Raw genomic sequence first — 15,859 nt, forward strand, 5'->3', positions numbered from 1 at the left:
AGAAGGCTTGGATAAGTCTCTGCTTGAATGATGACCCATCTTTAAATACAACTCAGATATGATTTCAAGTAAATGTGAGTCTATTGGTCTACTGATCTCGGTAGAACTCAGTATCAGATCCAGATATAGCAAGGCACATATAGTGCTATTAAAATGTCTAACAGTAACATTACAAGAATAAGTTAAACCCAGCCACCGTGTAAATGCATAAACGAAGCCACCCATAAATATCGATAGCCCGGATACCAAGTGTCAAAAGACGAGGAAAGAAGCTCAAGCATCCTTCTTAGCAGTCTCCTCATCACTCCAATCCAGCAATTCCATAATCTGATCCCGACTCAAATCCTCAGCCCGCTGATCCTTCCGCACGCTCTTAAGATAGTTCTTCTGCCTCCTTCTAGCCATCTTATTCCACTCAGACCCAACCCCACTAGCATGCGGCAACATATCCTCCTCATCCTCAAGCTCAACCTCATCATCAGACCCCTCAACCTCCCCAAGAATCCGACCCTTCCCATCAGCAGCAGCGGCAGCAGCCCAGGAAGAGCCAGACGCAGAAACGGTATTCGAAGCCTTTCCTCCGCGCAGCGAGTTGGCAGAAACCTTCGCCTTGCCGAATTCAGCGCGCTCCTTTTCCTTCTTCTCCTTCTCCAATCGGCGGTCTCGGTCATGCAGCCATTTGAATCCCTTCTCGATGTAGGGTCGGACGAGGATGTAGAAGATGACACTGCCGATGACCTTTGTCCAGCGCTTGCCGCTCATGTCGGCGATTGATTTGTAGCTGTTTTTGCAGAAGCGCGTTACGACGAGCTCGAAGAAGGCGTATAATTGGGCGAAGAAGTCGTTGGCGGCTTCGACGGCCTTTTCGCTTAGGTCGGGGGTTTGAGTAGAGGATGCCATTTTGTGTAGGTGGTTAGATTTCGTGAGTTGTAGTTTGAGGCTTTTTTTTTTTTTTCGTCGAAGGTTGATTTGGGTTTTTGAGTTGAGGTAGGAGGAAGGGAGCACAATGCAGTGGTCTCTCTCCCGTACCTTGGGATTAAAGAGATGAGGAGACTTGGAGAATGCGACAGTTTCCTAGCCCCTGAATTTGAGAGAAGAGGACAGAGTAGAGAGAAGAGATGCTCTTCGATTCTCTGAACTTCCGCGGTTCCCGCAACGAGAGTCGCCTGTTTGGGTCTAGCGTGCTGTGCCGGATTAGCCGTTGTTCCGCCACACGCGTTGGCCAATCAGCGGGTGTTGGTTGGTTCGCGACTTCTACGACTATCAACACCATGGAGCAGCATGAAGAGGCTGGTCTGGAGGAGGTGAGTACTGCATTGGTGGGCTTTCTTGCTAGCGTTACACTGCTGAACTTTGCTTATAGCGCCTGAAATCGGCGTTGTGGTTGTCTATTGGCAAGATCGTCGACGAGGAGACCATCAAGCTGGGCGTAAATGCAACACCGCAGTTTATCGGTGCGCTGACGGAGATGGTGTGGGCTCAAGTTGGTATGTTTAGCTTTGTACTCAGAGATGATGTTACTGAGACTCATTTTTTACAGAGACCGTTAGCCAGGATCTAGAGTCCTTTGCCAAGTACGTTGTGATATGAGTTGGCTTTGACCTGTGACGTGATGTTCTGACCTGCATTTGAATAACTCATTTTGAAAAAGAGCTCTGTACTGATTTGTCTATAGACATGCTGGCCGCTCCACTGTCAATGTATCAGACGTGATGCTCCTCGCTCGTCGCAACGAGGGGTTAGACTCAATTCTTCGCGCATTCGTTGAGCAACAGCGTGAAGAAGTCGTGGAATAGATGACTGTGAGCTGGCCATTGGGTCAGAGCAAGAACCATTTCTACAATGTCATACCTTTCTGGTTGACACGACCTATAACTACAGCCCTCGATTCGTGAAATGACACATGATGACCTATCTCTTCCGCGGTTATCTTCAATTTCATGCAAATGTGAGGATGTGTTGAGTTCCCCCGAATGAATTCGTCTAACAACGTTCAGTTCGCTCTAATGTTCTGACACTGCGGGATTGGCAATGACTACGAAAGTCACACTGTTCGAGGCCATTTGCTTGGCTTCTTTGACACTATCTCGGACACAGAATGTCCTGACACTGTGTTGTTACGTTGTAACAATTCTGATACCCTACCAAAGTCTGATCGAATCTTTGAATTATGTCCATTTTTTTCCTGGCCCGTATCTCGACGACAGCATCATACTATGCACAACCTTGAAGCAGACTCCATTTCGATTTAATCCTAATGTCATAAATAGCAGAGCCTATTTCCCTTCACAGTAGACTAGAGCTATCCAAAGGCGTGTTGCATAGTTCCTTACCTTGCACTGTAATCCGCATGTCATCAACTCGCCACCCAACCCCAGCCACCTTGTCCGTACTGCCACAACTATATTTAAGCATATACGGGCTACAACCAAACTTTAATCCAAGCCCAAATTAGCAAGGGATTGCGGTTCAAACTGCACTTTTAAAGCCTTTAGACGATACCTTGAAGCCCCATAATACCAAGGGCAGCATTAGGACGCTTCTGCCTACACACGACACAGCAAAATTTTGACCCACGGTGGCGGAGATGTGGATATGGCAGTGGAGGACAAGTGGATGCGGACGTCATTTTCTTCAACGGCGTGGGGCTTCTCTCGCGTGCGCTGGAGCAACTACCGTGGTACCGTATGCAAGGAATTCAGGAAAGGTAAAGGTAATAGTTTGCATACATGCACTGTACTGCATGTCGTCGAGAGCATTTAGAAGCCAGTTTCTCAATATTTCACAAGGGTCCTGCTCATGCTTTTTCAGAGCTGGTCAGAGGTAGGCCATAGGTCCATTCCTTGAACAACCACTAGCAGCGCTATAGAGTGCGCATATAACGTTCTGCTTCACTGCGTGTTTTCGGTTGGGATAATCGAGTCGATCCTTGCGTTTCTATGCTATAGGGCTTTTATATTTACTGTTCAAGCTGATATACAAGAGGATCACGTGAAGACATAAATTACTTAGTCCGAGCATCTAATCGGGCATCAAACCCTGATTCGTGCCCCGCTGTTATGAATCTTCCCTTGGTCACTTATCCCACTGTTTATACTCTATTATGCGAGACCAAGGTAAGTGGTAAAAGCATGGCGTGAAATATCTCTGACCGTAAGGAAGGGTCTTCTTTCCTCCTACTAGATAGGTCGACTGTTTCCCCTTTCGCCTCGCTCAACCCCGAAAATTATGGTGCCTTATTCGGTCGAACCTAAGGCTTACCCGCTCTAAAAAACTTGCTGCTTGGATAAAACATACCGCTGAAATGATGGAGGTGGTAAAAAACACATCAAAATGTGTGGATACTAAACTTCGAGACAACTTGCGCCCATTCTTGGATGCACAGAAATACACGGATATAAAGGTTAGAAGGATAGTAAGACCCCTACTATGATAAACAATCATTAACCACTAGTAGGGTCACGGATATACGATATATCGCATCAAAGGAAGAGCAGAAATAGGTTTAACCCCTCATTCCCGCTACTTATTCTTTCCGCTTTCTATTGATCTGGGGATTGACTGAGCGCCTAGCGAAATATAGGTCGCAGGAGAAACGCTTCGACAAGGTCATTACATCCATTTCACTGGTGCTCTAGTTCTTGACGCGCAGTTGGACTGTTTGATTGTGCTTCTACCAGAAACAAGTTCAGAATAGTCTCAATTTTGGCGATAAGGCTGTATTATGATACTAATATTTACCATTATAAAGCTCTCATGAGTGAGCAAACAGCGACAAGAGGTGAGCACTAAAGCGGAAAGGGAAAACCAAGAGTTGTCAGACATCATCGTGTCTATATGCATTTTAGGGTTAAATTACCTCAAGTTAGGTTGGATTAGGGGGCGATGGCACATATTTGAAGAGGCTGGTGGGTATAATTCGGGTAAGGCGGTTGGTTAAATGCCATGCCTTGCATGTACCAGGCCTAGTTTTCCGCTTAAGTACTCTTTCGAACTTAAAACCCAGTCGATACCTCGCTTGGCTCGTATACGCTAGGAATAACTTATATTTCACAGCCACACTATGTACGGTTTAGGCAATAACAGTGTGGCTGGGTTAATAGACTTCGCATCACATGTCACATGAAAGCTACCATTCTGGCCTGAAAGTTCTGGCCTGCAATAAGGCGCAGGGATCCACTCGACTCCACTCAAATCCATGGGACTGACATCATGTGGGGACAGACTATCCATTTTAGGTGTGGCGCAGACCGCCTTCGGCCAGTCAATAACCAAAAGGACCGGGATCGACTCTCGCCATCCACCGATCTTCGTCAATTGCGTCGACTCAGGGTCTTCCCTCTTTATAACCCGTCTGAATCCTGCTGCCTTCGTTTTCTGTCATATATTCTCCTTCTCCCCCGGATTCTTGTCTTCGCATATACCCATACTCAAACCGCAAAAGACACCAAATACAACATGGGAATCGGTGGGGTAATTCTCCGGTTCTTTAATCTGGGCCTGCGTGTCCTCCAGTTCCTCGACGCTGCCGTCATCCTTGGCATCTTCTCTTATTACCTGGCCATCCAAGCCCAGCATGACCAGCACATCGCTACTTGGATGAAGGCCGTGGAGGGTCTAGCAGGTGCTGCTACCGCCTACGGCCTCCTGGGCATCGTCTTTGTCTGCTGCCTGGGCGGTGTGACATTCTTCGCCTTCCTGGGCGTTGCCCTAGACGTATGTTTCACGGGCGCGATGGTCGCCATCGCCATCCTCACTCGCAAGGGTGTCAGCAAGTGCACCGGCACTGTAGAGACACCTCTTGGAACGGGTGATGCCAATGCTGAGACGCCTTCCAAGTCTCTCACTTTTGGTATGGCTTGCAAGCTGGAGAAAGTTGTGTTCGCAGTTGCGATCATTGGAATGTGAGTTTTTACCCCAGAACAAAACACCCCCATCCCCATATTCTTTAAATGTGACAGACCCACTTACATGTCTCAGCTTCCTCTTCTTGATCTCCATTCTGTTCCAGGTCCTCCTGGCCCGCCACCACAAGCGCGAAAAGCGTTTCGGCCCTTCGCCAAACAATGGCTACACCTATGGTAGCAGTAAGAGTTTCTGGCGCCGCAACAAGAACAGTCCCGAGGCTGTCGGCGGTGCTGATACTCTCCCCGGCCACCCGACCCCGACAGACGTCGAGATGGGCGCCGAGCCAACCAAGAACGAAAAGTCTTGGTTCGGTGGCTCGTGGGGTCGCAATAAGAACAACACTGCGACCACTCCTGTCCAAAATGGGAATGGCTATGGCTATGGCAACTCGGCCTATACTGGTAACATCTAGAGTTTCTATTCCTTACTAGCTTGCCAACTTATTGGCGTGGTTCGTGGCTTGTGGCTTTGATAGATGGAGCTTGGCGAGTCTGACAATGACATCATTGTCCTGCTACCCTTGCTCTGACTCGTCTTGTTTTAGTTGAGAGTTGAGCTGGACTGGTTGCACCAGTCGATGATTGCATGACCCTTTGTGTTAATTTGGCCGAGATACCACTATTTTGTTTGTGAGATTGGACCGTGTACAATATGATGGAGGATATCTGGCGGCATACTTGGGTCTTTCGGGACTGGCTGGACGTCACTTCGATAATAATAATGAATCTCTTTGCTGTCTACTCCACCTGTTACGTAGATTTGGTTTCTAGAACTTATCATGGCGATAAAATTGCCTCCACCTGGTGAGAGCTAGATTTCTTGGCCACTTGGTGATGGCAATGTGAGACATTTTTAGTGACCTAGACTTACTTTCCTTCCTCTTTTTGGATTATACGTCGTGTTGCTCTACATTTGCCTCGTGGCCTCACAATAGCCTTATCTTCTCAATGACATTGTTTTCTCTCAATGATCCGAGTCTCGGCCGAGCTGATAACACAAGATTGCTATATAGCCTCACATGATTCCAATCCGTCTCTCGATCTGCTAAAACGAGATGTAACAAGCCCACGAATAATATGTCGACCAAAATAAAGTCCACACAGAACATCCTCCAGGATCAGATGTGACAATGGCAGGGTACTTGTCAATTCGTTTAGCCGGATTCCGAATACCGCGGTCCGGAGGCACCCGATCAAATTGAGATAGTCAAACAATATATGAAGAGATGTGGTATCTCAATAAATTCCTAGAGCTCCCAGTAGATCCGACTCACATCTCATCTTATTCCTCGGCCGAAGTCACGGCCGTGCGAGATCCCGTCATGATTAGAGCTAAGGCTAGGGCGTTCCCCGCAGAGATGCACAGATTATTTAAGACCGCGCTATTGTACAAGGGTAACTAAACAACATATTCGAGGGGAGTTGATTTTTCCGCAGTATTGCAAAATGCTCTCTCCAATGCGTGCTCTCGCTCTCGCCACGCTTCTGCCCGCAGTACCAGGAGTTTTACTCGCAGACTCAACCCTAAGCATCAACGGAATAACATACCAAACCCGAGCACACTGGATGCGCCTCGCGAACGAAGCCTTGAACCAAATAGCCGAATCACCGTGCCCATTCGCAGCCTTCGGAACAGCAATTGTGAACCACACAGCCTCGGACAAAGGCGAACTGGTTTGTTTAGGAGTCAACGAGAATGGGAAGACGGGAAATCCATCATTACACGGTTCGAGCCACCAGTCCTCACTGTCATCGTAGTAACGAAACTAACATGGGAGAGGGCATGATATAGGTGAAATTGCAGCTATAAAGAACTGCACCGCCATCCTAACAGACCCGCATGGAAAATACCGCCTGACGGCAGCAGAGGCACAAGATGCTTTCACTGATTTGACTTTGTATACCAATGCCGAGAGTTGCCCCATGGTACGTGGACTACGAAAAACACCTGCCGAAATTATTCTATGCTAACAACGACAAAGTGCGCCTCTGCAATCCGCTGGGCCGGATTTCGAGAATACGTATATGGAACCTCAATCGACACTCTCGTCCAGAAAGGATGGGGACAGATCCGCATTTCTTCCATGGATGTTTTTGAGGCTTCTTATGATTTACCGACTCAATCGCGGCTGATGGGCGGGGTTCTTTCAAATGAGACCGATCCCTATTTCCTGTGGCAGTATGATCCGTCGTATCCTTGTCCCAGTGGTTGTTCCAGGAATGGAGATGGTTCGAGCTGTACGGTTTCTTCTACTTAGGTCTCAGTATCGGGAATTGTCTTTGCGAAACATGTATATGAGGATCAAGGTAATTAAGTTCAATCAGTTACCATTTCGTTGGTTCACAACTTCGAAACCTGTTTAGCATGGCTTTTGTTTCATGGATGCCCGGGATTCTGCAACGATTTTGCTACCTGATATGAGATGGAATGATGCTAGCCAAATAAAGAGAGACTGAACTTTAAATCGCCAATTTCATTGTTCCATCTTCAGTCTTGTGTGGCTTTAGTCGAACGATTAAGCCATCCTGCATAGGGAAGAAATGCGTCGTCACCGTCCAGTCTGGCTCAGGTGACGCCCATTCCATGTCAAAATCCCGCAGTATCTGTGGCACAATCTTCCCCATTTCCATAAGGGAGATATTTTTTCCTATCAATAGCACCTTAATTAGCTGATCAATGGATCATACCTAGAAGTTAGACTCACCGATACAAGTACGCGAACCTTGCCCGAACTAATGAATAATGCAAATTAGCGTCCGAACCACGGATATAAGAACAAAAGATATAAGTGCCGATGTCCACGTACTGCCATAAAATAACGATTCATCTCCTTGAGCTGCTCTTCAGATGAGTCTATCCAACGCTCAGGACGAAAACTCCCGGCGTCTGCTCCAAAGACTGCTGTATCGCGGTGAACCACCCAGGGATTCATCCCGACTATCGTGCCAGCTTCGAGGAAATGGCCGCACACTGTCGCGCCTTCTGGTGGGACAACCCGCTCCAATGGTGCCGCTACTGCTGGATGCAGGCGGAGTGCTTCTTTCATGACTGCCTGCCTAGAAAGAAGGGTTGGTATTCGGAACTCAGTAGTAATGGTGAGCTTACTTACAGATAGGGTAGCTGTAAGCTTTCTGTGTAGCTGATATGCCTAGAGAGGCGTCTACCAGAATCCGCTTCATCTATCTCCTGATGAAGTTTTCTGAACGACTGAGGGTTTCGCATGAGGTAGTAAAAGATAGCACGGAGTGTGATTGCAGTGGTATCACTACCTGCATTCCTATACCCGATGCCTGTCAGTGGTAACTTTCTATCATATAGGCAAAGAGAACTTACAAATTGGCCAGGAGATAACCAATCATATCAGACTCACTAACGTTATACTTTCCCTTATCGGCGTCAGTCTTGAGCCATGCTAGAAAGTCGTTTCTATGGCCATGATTCTCTTCGTCATATCGTTTCAATTCTTCTGTTGCAATCTGCTCTGTCAATAAGCAAGTACTCAAGTTTGAGTGAAAGAAACTTGCACTCACCGAACACATATAACCAAAAGGATCAAAATATCCAGGCAACAACTTCAACATTGCCAAGAATGTATCATTTCCAATGAGATATCGATGCAAAGAAGGTACCTGAGAGATGATAGACCCATATGAAAGAGCTTTCTTGAGAGAGTCTATCATTCCATTAATATCATTGTGCTTCTCCAAAAATCCAAAGCGCTTGTTAAAGGTAATGGCACCAACAGCATCAAAAGCCCACCTAGGGACTATAATTAGCAAAATATCCCGGCTACCGGAATCAAATATCAGAGAGGGTCAGTGGGCCGCATACCAGTGCAACCAAGCACCGAAATCAATATCTTGCCCTTCGAGCTCGTGCATAGCCTTCAAGAAAATATCAGAGCATTCGTCCACTGCAGGCTCCAGCGTTCGTACTGAAGTCATCGAGTACATCTGGGAGACAGGGATCCTGATACGCTTATGAATAACAGGATCCCTTGTAGCAAACAGCGTATCTATCAGTTTTCCATTGTACTTGAATCCAAAAGGAAGATAGAATTCGCCCTACGCCGCTCGGAACGATCAGTCTTTGCTATCTGTGCCCAGAACCTTCACGCCAAGCAAAGAAAAGAGATTTAACCAACCTTGACGAAATTGGTCGACACTGAGTATATCGTTGGAATAGCCACTGGGTCAGATATATGAACGTGGCGCGGTCCTATGCGCACCATTGGGCCATATTTCTTGTGCAAGTCCAGGTTCTTGACATGGCACTGACCATCGTAGACCATGTAGAGCTTGTACAGACTTGAGAAACGGGCTATCCAAGGGCCTGGTAGACCATAAACGTCGGATTTGAATGCTGTTCTAAGGTAGTCGGTCACGATGAACAGGGTAAGGAGTGTCAGGACCACCTTCATTCCGAGCCACTGCTGATCTTGGGTCCATAACTCTAGCCTGCTCACGATCTTTGATGTTAGTATTGTCATTTTTGCATGCTGAAAGAGACCCAAGCTGGACAAGAACTGATTCACACTATTGTAGATGTAATAAGATCTCAGCTGTTACCCCTCGATAGGTGGCTTAGTCTTGGCGCTATGTACTGATATTCTCAGATGCGATTGGTCAATCTTTCAGCTGGAGTCGAAGATAGTCAGACTTTCAGAAAATGTGGTCAAGAAGAGCCGAGATAAAAGGTGATGTGATTCGTGCGGAGGAGCCAAATTCAGGGTTGAGTGTCTACTTTGCCGACGCTCTGGTAGTGCCAGGTTCGAAGTGAACTTAGTAGCGTTGACCTGACCCAGCCTAGAGACAAGAACATCAAAGCTCATTGGAACGTGATTGACAAAAAAAATTGAATTAAGGTGCTTTAGAAAAAGAACGTTATCGGTCATTCTGTACAGCCGCAAAATGGGTTGTCTTTGCTACAGCATCCATGCTTTCATTTCAAGGAACAAGTGCACTTCTTGACCATAATGCCAAAAAATTAATATAATTGAAGAGGACTAGAGAAATGAAGAAGCATCGATACACAATCATTAAGAAATTGACATGACAAGAGCGTTGGCATGGATACATCAACTGGATCATCGCTGGACTGATCATGGGTAAAAAGATTCAAAAACAATACATGGCGCCTGAACATGCGCCGAGAAGAAAAGTCATCAAGCCAAAAGATGTGGTTCAAAATATAAACTGGCTTCGTCTACCACCTGGCGCTGATGACGCCGTTGCGGCACCAAGTGCCAGCAGCAACGGAGCCCATGAAGACAGGGTGACCGTAGTTGCACAAGGCGAAGCTCATTCCATCGGGAGAGCAGAGGATCTCGCCGGATTTGCAGGTCCATTGGCCGACGTAGTTGCTGAAGAGGTTGTTCGTGGAGGCCTCGGTGGTGACAGTACGCTGAGCGGCGGTAGTGGAAGTAACGAAAGAGGAAGCGATCTTGGACATCTTCTTGTCGGTGCTGGCGGTGCTCATATCAGTGGTGGTGCTTGAGCTAGAGCTGGTGGTGTTCTTGGTAGCGCCCTTGGTAGCGTTGGACGAGGCGCTGGTAGTGGTACTGGGGGTGTTGGAGGCAGCGCTAGAATCGTCCCCGAGGAAGGGAGCGTTGCTCTCGCACTTGTAGCCCTTGCCATCGGCCTTACCAATTACGTTGGGGCCAGGCTTGGGGAAGTTGACAGCCTCACCCTCGATGGTGACACACTTGCCGGTCTGACCTACGTTGGCGACGAAGAGTTCGGGCAGGCTATCGAAGCTTCCGGCAGCCTTGCTTTGCTTGGTGTGAGCCTTAGGGCTGGCGTTCTCCTTGGACATGGTGTCGGTCTTGGGCATGACGACATCCTTGGCCTTACCGACCTCCTCCATGACCTTGTCAATGGGTTTCTCGGCATCAGCAGCCATCTCCAGCAAGTGCTTGGAGACAGGCTTCTCCTTGGTGTTGGTGGTAGTATTGGCAGTGCGTTCGCCTCCGCCAATGGTAATCATGGCGCAGTTCATGTACATTTCACGGTTGCCGACCTTGTTGAACCAGGTCCACGCGAACAGAGCATCGCCAGCCGGAGCATCGGAGGGGATGTCAAAGTTGTACTTCTTGGCAATAGGACAGTCGCCCTCGACAGACTCGATGACCTTGAAGGTCTTACCCTGATCGTAGGTAAGGGCAAGCTGGCACGAACCACCATCGTGGGTGGCACTGCCCTCGAGAGTCATCTCCTGGGATGAACCGGGAGCCCATGTGTCGACAGCCTGGAAGTCATCCTTGGCGTAACCTTTGCATGGGTAGTCACTGCCAGAGCTTGATAGCGGGTTGGTGTATGAGTAGTCCTTGTCGCCCTTGGCGTCCTTGTTCAGGGGACTGCGAATGGGGTAAGGCTTGCTCAATTGCATGTGGGCAGAGACTGTGGAGGCCAAGAGGCCGGAGAGAATGAATGTTCCCTTCATTGTGATGGAAGTGTTTTCTGTTGACAGTTAGTTTCATATTCTTGCCTGCGTCACAATATAGCAATGCTCGACATGGGAAACCACGAATCACTCACAGTGTCTTGGGTATAAAGAAGCTTCGTGAAGATTTAGCAAACTAAACACTTAACCACCAGGGTCAATTCGCAGAAAATACAGAGCTTGGGTTGGCGAATTGCAGGTGCCGGACGATTTGAATAAATACATGCCCAGTGGACACCCACATTCTTTCGAGTTGTTGAGAGGAATGGCAGATGCGATCATGTTATGGTCTTAGCGCATGCGATGATAGACAAGAATTGGCCCCCGCAACGTGAAGAATGCTACCAAACAAGCCATACTTCACATAGACTATACCTCTCTAGCACCGGACGGTAGCCTCCTGTCACTAATAACTCATATCAGAGCGCCTCATTCCAGATGGCTGTTCCCACTCTGAACTCTATGGTGAATTTGAAAGGCCAACATAGAGAACTAAAGACCACTCATTCTCTTAATTGAGTCTGGACCCAAGATGACATGACCAACATATCAGACCCTGATTGAGGGCAACCACTTGGGCACCCAGGGGCAATGGATTGCACAGCCAAAAGAAATAAGGTCAGGGATCAATTATGAGAGCCGCAGACTCCATTCCAACACACAATAATCTCCGAGCCAAGCGTCCGAAAAATTCAGCCATGATGTCAGGAGTCTTCAAAAAGGCCGCGTCACAAACGCCATGTACTGGACAGAGCAGTGCCGCCCGATCCTCACTCATTCTGCTCTGTGCAATGGTGAAGTATGTGATTCAACCGGTTTGTGTCTCGAACTTTGACCTGGCGGAAGCCCTAAGGGGTTGGCCCCTCAACTCCTGTTCTCCCCCTGCATGCCTACTCAGGGCACCAATTACATCCCTCTGACCCAAGGGCTTTGTTTACATTTTTGGAGTTGCTCGGGGCTTTTTTCTTTGTCAGTGTTCTGTCTGGAAAGCTTGGTGCTGCGTGGTTCATGAGATGCGATGCGATGCTGTGGGGTGTAGCATGGCTTGACGTATGAATTGAATGAAGTAGACAGTGGCTTTCAAATCTAAACAAATTGTATTACTGCTCTGATTTGTTCAATTTTACAATAAACAAAGTGCATTCTATGTGATCTAAGTCTATCAGCGGTGAATCTATATATATTCATGTCCAAAACATTCGACAGCTGTTAACCCATGCTGCGTTCACAACTTCCTCCATAGTAACACCCTTCAATCCTGCAACGACTAACCCAACACGTTCCATAGTACAACTTTCATTACGAGTCTTAACCATTTGCCCCAACATAAACTTGTTATGCTTCCGACTCGCAGGCAAAGGCCGACTAGATTCCAAATAGCCCGCAATCTTCGGATCATTGCCCAAGACCTCACACCAAGGCGCATCAGTCTCAAGCTGCAATTTATCCAAAGGAATATGCCGAACCATATCCAATTGCTCATCACTCCGGAACGAAACCCCATTCACACTAATCTCCAACCCAAGCTCCACAAGCTGCAGCATCTCCTCCTTCGTGCCTGCAAAGGAATGCACCAGCCCACCCTTGGGCAACCTCTCAAGGAAAGGAGTAATAATCGAAATGAAATCCTCCGCCGACTCTCTGACATGCAAGAACAGCGGCAATTGAAAATGAACCGCCAACTCTAACTGTTCCCGGAAAGCACGCTGCTGCGTCTCTTTATCGGCTCGATTGAGGTACTCGTAATCCAACCCGATTTCACCAAATGCCGCTAGAGGCGACGGTGACTCGGCAATAAGTGTTTCGCCGAGTGTTTTTAGTTCGCTTAGATACTGTAACCCGGGCTGTTGGTAGATCTCGGCGGCGTGGTAGGGATGCACGCCAAGGGTCATTTTGCACATTGTGGGGAACTCCCTCACTGCTTGCAGGTTTTGTTTCGCACCTTCAAGTGTCATTGTTGTAAGCATCACTTTTTCGCAGTTGTATTCTTTGGCTCGTTGGAGGACCTCGCCGAAATCGGCTGGGTGGTATTGTTTCCCTCGGTAGATGCCTTGGAATTGGTCTGCGGTATATGTTACCGCAACCTGGTATGGGTTAGTGAGACTTGTATCTGCTCAGCAATTCGTTTACTTACGTCGAAGAACTTCATGGTGGGATTTCTTGGTTGGTGGGTTGAAGAGTAATAACGGTGAAAAGTCGAGCAGTGTCTTCTGTGTTCTTGGCGGGTTGAACGTCCAACACGCTCGATTTTCCCCGGTTGAATTCCGAAGCAATTCCCGATGAAGAACTAGTAGTTTTGCGTAGAACTTTGAAATGGACGAGGCGACAGAAAAGACTAATATAAATTCGAGCGAGGATCCCATTGAAATATATTAACATCGGGTACAGACACCCGATGTCGGCAAACTGGGCGTCTTATGTACTTGGCTCTGAAGAACCACAAGTTGTACTATTACTATATTTTGATAGACAGGTCCTTCCGCATCGGAGACAGTAATGGCCACGGAGAGCCACCTGTAACCTTTATTTCCCCAATCTCCCCCGAGGCAGTTCCCGCGAGAACACCAGTCCCAATGATTCCACCATCACTAGCTTCGCGCAAGAACACACTCTTACCTCCTGCTTGCGGACCAGCGCGGAGTATGAGACGGTCGATATGTCTTTGCACGTTCTCTTTGTAATGAGGATAATGTTGAATGACTCCACCGGAAAAGGCCACGGCGAGTTCTTCCGGGCCACTGTTCCAGCCAGGTGAGCCTGATCCTGTTTGTTTGCGGTTTTGGATTTGGGGTGACTTTGGCACATCGCTGGAGTCCTTGCACAGTTTAACTTCCTTGATGCAATCGAGAAGACCAACCACGGCGGCTGCAACCAATGAAGCGGCTCGATCGTGCACGGCTGATGCGATGGTGCGGATATCACGAGCATATTCAGCGGTCCAACTCCAATTACTTCCCGTTGGTGGTTCGAGCTTCTGAGAAAGCTTGTGTGCCAGTGATTCGTCGGGCATCGATGATGCAACAACCAGGGAAAGAAATTCCGTCGTAATGGAATATGGCTCAATAATCTTCACGGGTAACATCGAGTCCGCTACCCCCAGGACTCTGTGGAAGTAGTCATAGCAGATGATCCGAACTAACTCGCCTGTATACCCACCTCCAACCATATATTCTAGAGGCTGGAAACCCGGTCGCTTGCAATGCTGGTCGAGTTCATGGTCCCATTTATTTCTAATGCGCAGCTCATCAAAGGGAGCAGCAGCTGTGGAAAGAGTCCACTCGGTAGAAATGAGCGTCTCTTTCGCCTCCGGATATTTTTCCCGGATTTTTTGTGTTTTTGATTCATGAAGATCACATATCTTCATTGGCGCAGTGGCATTGCATCCTGCACCGACAATCAGTCCCATAACCACACGGGTATTGGGCAATGAAGGGATTGAATAGGCCAATGAAGCAAGGGTCGCGGTAGTATCATTGATCATGACAGCGATTTTTAATTTAGGTAGTGAGAACAACCTGCGTCGTTTCGCAGGCATTCGCTCAACATCTCCATGCGATGAATACGTGTGGCGCTCGTATCCATTCAGAAGTGCTTGGCGGAGGTTGAGGTCTGAGCTTAGAGAAAAGCCTTTGCCTGTTGGCATCAAGATAGCTTCATCGAGAGAGTTCTGTCTGTATGAAATAAGCCAGAGAACGGAGTGACTGAAGAGCGGGTTGGTACTTTATAGGTAAACAGAGGGAAATCCCCGTCGTTATTTGGTCCAGACTTTCTTCATTCGGATTGGCGAGTCTGTCCGCCACAACCTCGGCAATACAGTCACCAATCCAGGTGAACAGGTCCAGGGAATGGTCTTTTCGTAAATGATCTTCAATAGGCCAGGCTTTTTCTAACGTTCGTCGGACACGCGCATGCCCTTCGACTTGTTTATCTCCCAAGAGATCAATAAAGGCCACTCGTAGATAAGACAGACCAACATAGACACCGAGATAGCGTCCAGTCTCATGGCCCGTTGGGAGACAAGTTATGGGTGTTGGAATGAAGTGTTCAGTCGACTCCAAGGCCAGATTTGTGTATGATGTTGATAGTCGACAGGACAAATCATACAAGGTTTCGATGCCCACCTGGAGGGGTTGCAGGAACTCTTTCAGATTTGGCTTTACTGTCGCAGGTTGCTCCACCGTTGAGGTAGCCATATTGATCCGATGATACACCCAAGATAATTTGGAAGATTGCTTTGCAGGCCCAATTTCTGGCCTTGGATGATAACTAAAGAGAAGCCAGTTGCTGACGAAAATATGCCACGAGGCTAGAAAGGGTAGAATACCACCACGTGACCTTCATGCAACGGTGTCTGTATAGTTGGGTTGGGCGTTGATTGTCATGATTCCGGGGGGTTTCAAGTCCTTTTCGGTGACAATTTAAGGTCATCAACTTGGTGGAGAAGTTGACTCAGTTCCTGGATGCGATCACAGGCCAAGCCCAGGTTACCAACCTCCCGGCCCTAGCTTTC

The 15,859-nt window shown here is 47.9% G+C and overlaps 8 protein-coding genes across 8 annotated transcripts; 3 read left to right on the forward strand and 5 right to left on the reverse strand.

Moving 5' to 3' along the window:
* Positions 1-273: 273 nt before the first annotated feature.
* Positions 274-900, reverse strand: N7511_002156 (uncharacterized protein; the record flags this gene model as incomplete). The annotated part of the gene is made up of 1 exon (XM_057124581.1): positions 274-900. One exon carries the CDS (start codon positions 898-900, stop codon positions 274-276), a length of 627 nt encoding a protein of 208 aa, XP_056986740.1.
* Positions 901-1,271: 371 nt separating this feature from the next.
* N7511_002157 (CENP-S family protein) lies at positions 1,272-1,796 on the forward strand (the record flags this gene model as incomplete). Its single annotated transcript, XM_057124582.1, has 4 exons — positions 1,272-1,304; positions 1,364-1,487; positions 1,541-1,574; positions 1,676-1,796. The coding sequence occupies 4 exons, from the start codon at positions 1,272-1,274 to the stop codon at positions 1,794-1,796; spliced, it is 312 nt and encodes a 103-aa protein (XP_056986741.1).
* Positions 1,797-4,458: 2,662 nt separating this feature from the next.
* On the forward strand, positions 4,459-5,320 carry N7511_002158 (uncharacterized protein; the record flags this gene model as incomplete). The annotated part of the gene is made up of 2 exons (XM_057124583.1): positions 4,459-4,904; positions 4,981-5,320. 2 exons carry the CDS (start codon positions 4,459-4,461, stop codon positions 5,318-5,320), a joined length of 786 nt encoding a protein of 261 aa, XP_056986742.1.
* A 1,033-nt stretch (positions 5,321-6,353) lies between these two features.
* N7511_002159 (nucleoside deaminase) lies at positions 6,354-7,165 on the forward strand (the record flags this gene model as incomplete). The annotated part of the gene is made up of 3 exons (XM_057124584.1): positions 6,354-6,633; positions 6,742-6,833; positions 6,890-7,165. The coding sequence occupies 3 exons, from the start codon at positions 6,354-6,356 to the stop codon at positions 7,163-7,165; spliced, it is 648 nt and encodes a 215-aa protein (XP_056986743.1).
* A 202-nt stretch (positions 7,166-7,367) lies between these two features.
* N7511_002160 (cytochrome P450) lies at positions 7,368-9,328 on the reverse strand (the record flags this gene model as incomplete). The annotated part of the gene is made up of 8 exons (XM_057124585.1): positions 7,368-7,555; positions 7,613-7,640; positions 7,715-7,964; positions 8,018-8,185; positions 8,242-8,384; positions 8,439-8,667; positions 8,740-8,972; positions 9,053-9,328. 8 exons carry the CDS (start codon positions 9,326-9,328, stop codon positions 7,368-7,370), a joined length of 1,515 nt encoding a protein of 504 aa, XP_056986744.1.
* A 785-nt stretch (positions 9,329-10,113) lies between these two features.
* N7511_002161 (putative extracellular protein) lies at positions 10,114-11,349 on the reverse strand (the record flags this gene model as incomplete). The annotated part of the gene is made up of 1 exon (XM_057124586.1): positions 10,114-11,349. One exon carries the CDS (start codon positions 11,347-11,349, stop codon positions 10,114-10,116), a length of 1,236 nt encoding a protein of 411 aa, XP_056986745.1.
* Positions 11,350-12,533: 1,184 nt separating this feature from the next.
* Positions 12,534-13,498, reverse strand: N7511_002162 (TatD family hydrolase; the record flags this gene model as incomplete). Its single annotated transcript, XM_057124587.1, has 2 exons — positions 12,534-13,433; positions 13,484-13,498. 2 exons carry the CDS (start codon positions 13,496-13,498, stop codon positions 12,534-12,536), a joined length of 915 nt encoding a protein of 304 aa, XP_056986746.1.
* Positions 13,499-13,804: 306 nt separating this feature from the next.
* Positions 13,805-15,542, reverse strand: N7511_002163 (hexokinase family protein; the record flags this gene model as incomplete). Its single annotated transcript, XM_057124588.1, has 2 exons — positions 13,805-15,020; positions 15,070-15,542. 2 exons carry the CDS (start codon positions 15,540-15,542, stop codon positions 13,805-13,807), a joined length of 1,689 nt encoding a protein of 562 aa, XP_056986747.1.
* Between the last annotated feature and the right edge of the window lie 317 nt (positions 15,543-15,859).

This window comes from Penicillium nucicola (assembly GCF_028828085.1).
Source record: "Penicillium nucicola strain IBT 29836 chromosome Unknown utg000002l, whole genome shotgun sequence".
Classification (NCBI taxonomy): domain Eukaryota; kingdom Fungi; phylum Ascomycota; class Eurotiomycetes; order Eurotiales; family Aspergillaceae; genus Penicillium; species Penicillium nucicola.